Raw genomic sequence first — 5,164 nt, forward strand, 5'->3', positions numbered from 1 at the left:
CTCATCTATACGTATTTTTATATGTCAGAACATTCCTTTGTGACTTCCTGGAGGGCAGCCATCACACTGAGCCCAGTACCTCCTTCTGGAGAATTTCTGATGCTACTTACAGCAAATAAGTTGTAAGTAGCCATCGGGGCAAATTCGATACCTTAGTAGCATTAATTCAATAAACTTTTGATAGCATACACAGCCATCACATTTGAGAACTAGACAACAAAACAGTATTCATTAATATAAAGTGTAATAAAACTTCACATGTAGTGAAGTGCAAAGCTACTTAACTAACAGGTATCAAAACAGCAAATACTGAGTTTTGTGTTAGGTGAATGCCTCTCCCCTGAAACGGGGACATATGTATTGATTTTACATTACAGCCTCCAGCTGAGCAAACCAAAGCTGGACTGAATCAGCTGGGAAAGGGGATCCCAGGCCTGCAGAAGCCCRAAGCAGAGTGCAGACCACGCAGGTCATGCGTGACACAGTACGCACAGAACCACCCTGTAGGAGACAACGCAGCCCAAACCCCAAGTTTCACGCTGTATCCCTCTCTTTCGAGATCAGCAGGCTGTGAGAACATCACCAAAGCACTCCTATTTTTGACAGATGATTAAGTTTTTTTGCCCATGACTTCACAGCACAGAGAATAAAAGGGAACTTTTACTATAAAATTTATTTTCAATAGTGCATTTCTTGTATTTAAATGGTCTATTCCAAAACAAGAAATAGTTAGATACAAAGTTGAAACACTTATATCTCTGCATTTATTACCACAGAAAACTGAAAGGAAATTAAAATTTAACTCACAGGGAAGCATTTTAATTTATTACCTAGCCTCAAAATTGTTGTATTTAAGGCGTCACAGAACAACTGTAAAAAAATAATTTGCTAATTTCAGAATAAATATACAAATCCTAAACATTTAAAAGTTCTAGCGGTGGCGGCTTGAGAGGAATCTTGCCCATTGTGAACTTCTTTGCTTCAAATTGTTTCAGCTCTTCAGCCGACAGCTCCGTCTTGGGCGTAAATAACTTGTCCAAGGGCAGGCTGCTGGTGGCCGCAGCCGGCGCCGCTGCTGCTCCGGGGCCAGGAGCGCTCACAGTCTGTCCAAACACAGCGCCGCTCGGCCGCGACGGGGAAGCTGCTCCCGCCCCGCTAAACGCTCCGAAGGCCGTAAGCGGGGCGCTGCTGGAGGGGTTCGCAGCGGGGGGGTTGCCAAACCCCGAAAACCCCGCAGATCCAAACCCRCTGGAGGTTTCCGAAGTTTTGAATGAGAAAGAGGCTGCAGATGGAGCYGGCTGAGGCCCAAACCCAACAGAACCGGGGGCGCTGGGAGAGGACGTCCCCCCAAACGCAGGAGGATCACGGCTCCCAAAAGCAGGGCTGCTTCCAGATGATGCACTGACAAGACTGGAACTTGTTTTGAAGGAGAAACTGCTAGCACTGTTASTGCTGCTGTTCACAGGAAAGCCTACAAGTATAGAGTTTAGACAAACTTTTAGAAAGGGCACACCTGCAACAGTAAAACATGAAGAAAAAAAAAAGAGAAGAGAAAAAAAGACCTCAGCAACCACATCTAACTGTTGGTTCTCAATGCAAAAACTTACTTGACAACCCAAAGCTTGATGTTTGCTGCCCTCCAAATCCAAATGAAGGCAGTGATTGACTGACCGCATTCTTCAGATCAGATAGCTTAAAAAAAATGAATATATATTAATGAAAACTAATTCCAATGTATAATTGAAAACTAAGGTTCTGAAATAGGGAAGTGCCTTTCAAAAAATACTTGAAACAAAAGTATTTTCACTAGTACCTGAACACCTCTTAGAACTCTGTTTCTTATTTTTTCTATTTTAATCTGTATTTTATGATTCTGCTTATGCCATTAATTTGGTTTCTTCTTTTCTTTCAGCTTAGCACAACTCATCTTCTGTGGAAATCCCACTTTTTCCATCTTCAGCCATGAACATACCCATGATCAAATTACTTTGTGCAGACTCTGCTTAAATCAGTTTAGTCTGTCTCTGCTTATTTGATAGTGCCTTATAACTGTTCTTGAGTATTCTCTTTCTGAGATACCTAGACTCAGAAAACATGTGTGTGCTTTCCCAGGACCACGTACCCTTCACGTCTGCGATTTTTATCTAAATGCGCTGTTCCTCTCTCAGCTATATAACAACTGCTCTTTATGGCACTACAGAGAAGTTCCAGGTGATCCTATTTATCTGAGGACAATTCTGGCCTGATCTCCTGATTCTACCTCAGAGAAGTCACTGGATTCAAGATGTCCATCTTAACAGACATGCACATAACCAGGTCCCAACCTTAAGCTATTCTACTTCCATGTGGTTTGGACTGGGACTGAGCTTCTGCCTTGCTAACATGGATCCATCCTGACTCACTACCTTCCTTAGTYAACTAAGAGAGTTTTTTCTAGTACAATTTGCCTGCAAAATATGGATTTTTTTTTTTTTAAATTACAGACAAAGATTGGTAAGACCGAAAACTCCGACTTCCATGTTCATCTGACTCAGGTACTGCTGAGGCATTCAGATRGCTTAGTTTTCAAACCACAGGCATCAATCTATCAGGTAATTACTCCTTCCACCCGTTTGGATTTCAATAATGTTCCAGGTGTGTTTTAAGATTAGTATCAAGTGTTCTTCATGCTGGCAGCCATGCCCACTGTTCTTACGGCAATAGTGCCAGTAGAGACTGTGCCATCACAGCAGAGATTTTCATAAGCGTTTCAGAACACGTCCCGTTAAAATTGCCACTGCATCTAGGAATCAAACATTTTCAGGTCTCAGCTAGTTAGATGCAAAAAAAGGATGCCCTAAAAGTATGGTGTGTATTTGGTTGCTAAAAAGGAATATCCTGAGATCTTCAAAACAATACTGATAATTTATTTTTATAAAGTTAGTAGAAAGTTAGTAAAGTGTAGCTAAAGCTTTTGAAAGTGCCTGAAGTTCCTGTGGAACTTTACAAGACCTCCACMCGTGGAGCAAGGTAGCACATTACAACTATCATGTCTTAGAAATCATTTCATTAACTCTTCTAATAAAAGAAAATAACATTGACATTTGTAACAAAACATGGAGCAAGGGGAAACATTCTTCCAAGATTAAGGAAAAAATACATCAGAAACTTTTACCTTTCACTAACACTTACCAATGCTGCTCTCGTTGATGCATTTAAAGTTTTTAACTCAAGCAGTCTGTTTCTCCACTGTGTCACTAACTGCTGGACAGAATTTATCTAAAAAGGGAGATAGACAAGCATGCTCTTACGATTRGTAAAGACTTAAAAATTAGAGTCATCTAGCAAATAAATTAGAATAAGAGTTTTAGCATTAGAAAATAAATCATTGTTAAACTACAGAGACTTGATCTGTAGCTTTGATTAAAGTTGTAGCTAAGGATTTGTAATTTTTGTTATTAACCCAGGATTCTTTCAATTCTTTTACTGATGTTCTTAAAACAACATTATTACTTTACACAACAGAAAGTGTAAAAAACTAGTCCTGGAGCTTTCTAAATACAAGCTCTACCACAAGCTCTATCTGAATGTGGTGCTTGTAAAATAAATAAATAAATAAATAAATAAATAAGATCAAGGAAGGAAATTCAGGCTCTAAATATACAGGCAATAAACTCACCAGCCCTTGTTTTGTTTCTGGCCTGTGCAGTTATGCCATCACTCAAGCTGAACTCCTACAACTTTCTTTAGTTTCTCTCACATTTTCGGAACACTCACTTCTAATAATCAAGTACAATTTAAACTATCATCCCAAAATATTTAGCTTTAGAAAAATATAATTTTAATCAGTCCCTCGGATACAATTCAACAGACTATTGTGCAGAACATATTSAGCAATAAATAGCATCAGTGTCTTGATAACTGTGATTAAAGTTAGATGGGAGATTGGAAAGTAACTAAATACCTGATTTTTTTCAATAGTTTAAAACTAGAATTTTATATATTTACAATTATGGAAACCTTATTAATAAACCATGTTCCTTGGGTAAGATATGCTGTACTTATAGTTACCATCTCTACACCTAAACTTTAATGAATTTGCATTTAAGTGTTCATTGATGCCATAAGTCCTTTGTAATAGCCAAGGGCAGCATACCAGGCTTTCAGCTGTTAGCATAATATGCTTGCCAATGAATGTGACTGCTGAAAAAAAATCTTACATTAAAATATTTACCAAATTAAGGACATTTTGAATATTTGCTTCAAAAAAATGAAGCAATCATTAAAATTCTAACCCTCCCTCCAAAAAAAAAAAAAAGAAAAAATTCATTTTAGAATAGCAGGAAAGACACAGTCTGGCAATTCAACTTTGTTGCTGACTTGCTTCAGACTATTTTACTAGCAGTGTTTCTATGCTCTCCAACTTTATTTCCTTTCTCAAGAAAAAAAGTAAAAAAAGAAAGCAATTCTGGTGATTATAAACACATGAAATAACAGTAGTGACAGCAGCAATTCTTTCTGTAACACAGGACACCAAGGGGGAGAGGGAGGAGTACAATGTAGCTTGAAGTACTTCATACTGGCAAGTCATAGTAACACAGATGGATAGAAAACCTGGATTTACTTTCATCTTGTGAAATTCAYGACTGAAGAAATAACTAAAAATTACTTCAGATGGAATCATCAGCTAACCTATTACTAARCTTCAGGTTTGAAATTAGTCAGAATCCATAGCGCAAATTACTTGGCTGCTACAACTTGCTCCAAGCCAATACACCTAGCGAACTAGAGAAGGCTGCACCTTAGAAAGAGCAGAGGAAGCCTCCTAATGGGAGCAGGGTCCCTTCTAACGCTGCATGTGTGTGACAGAGCTGTCACCCTGTGCAGCAGGGTGACCTTGGTGAGCAGTGTGGTGTTCTTTGGCAGATGGAGTCTGAAGCTCAGACAAGCAGTTGGAACACACAACTGCTTTGACTTGGTCACTAGCCACAAAAAAAGATATTAACCAGCCTATAATGAAATGTTCATATGAAAGATTCAGCGTTTTTAAAATACTTACATAGTTCTGATTATTATTGTTTGCTCTGCTGTTATAATACTCCAGATGCAGCTCTTCTGGTGAGAAATCTGGAAAACCTGAAAAGAGAATCATAGAATGAATCATAGAATCATAGAATCATAGAAT

At 38.6% G+C, this 5,164-nt stretch overlaps 1 protein-coding gene across 1 annotated transcript in view; it reads right to left on the reverse strand.

The window, feature by feature from the left end:
- Positions 1-747: 747 nt before the first annotated feature.
- The window catches only part of NUPL2 (nucleoporin like 2), a 7,434-nt gene continuing 3,017 nt past the window's right edge, over positions 748-5,164 (reverse strand). The window contains exons 4-7 of the mRNA XM_026033360.1: positions 5,039-5,115; positions 3,172-3,258; positions 1,608-1,692; positions 748-1,471 (exon numbers count right to left, since the gene is read on the reverse strand). Of these exons, the coding sequence (XP_025889145.1) occupies positions 915-1,471; positions 1,608-1,692; positions 3,172-3,258; positions 5,039-5,115 (806 nt within the window). The 3' untranslated portion in view covers positions 748-914. The remainder of the gene's footprint in view (positions 1,472-1,607; positions 1,693-3,171; positions 3,259-5,038; positions 5,116-5,164) is intronic.

This window comes from Nothoprocta perdicaria, unplaced genomic scaffold (genome assembly GCF_003342845.1).
Source record: "Nothoprocta perdicaria isolate Ctin4 unplaced genomic scaffold, notPer1 scaffold_128, whole genome shotgun sequence".
NCBI classification, from domain to species: domain Eukaryota; kingdom Metazoa; phylum Chordata; class Aves; order Tinamiformes; family Tinamidae; genus Nothoprocta; species Nothoprocta perdicaria.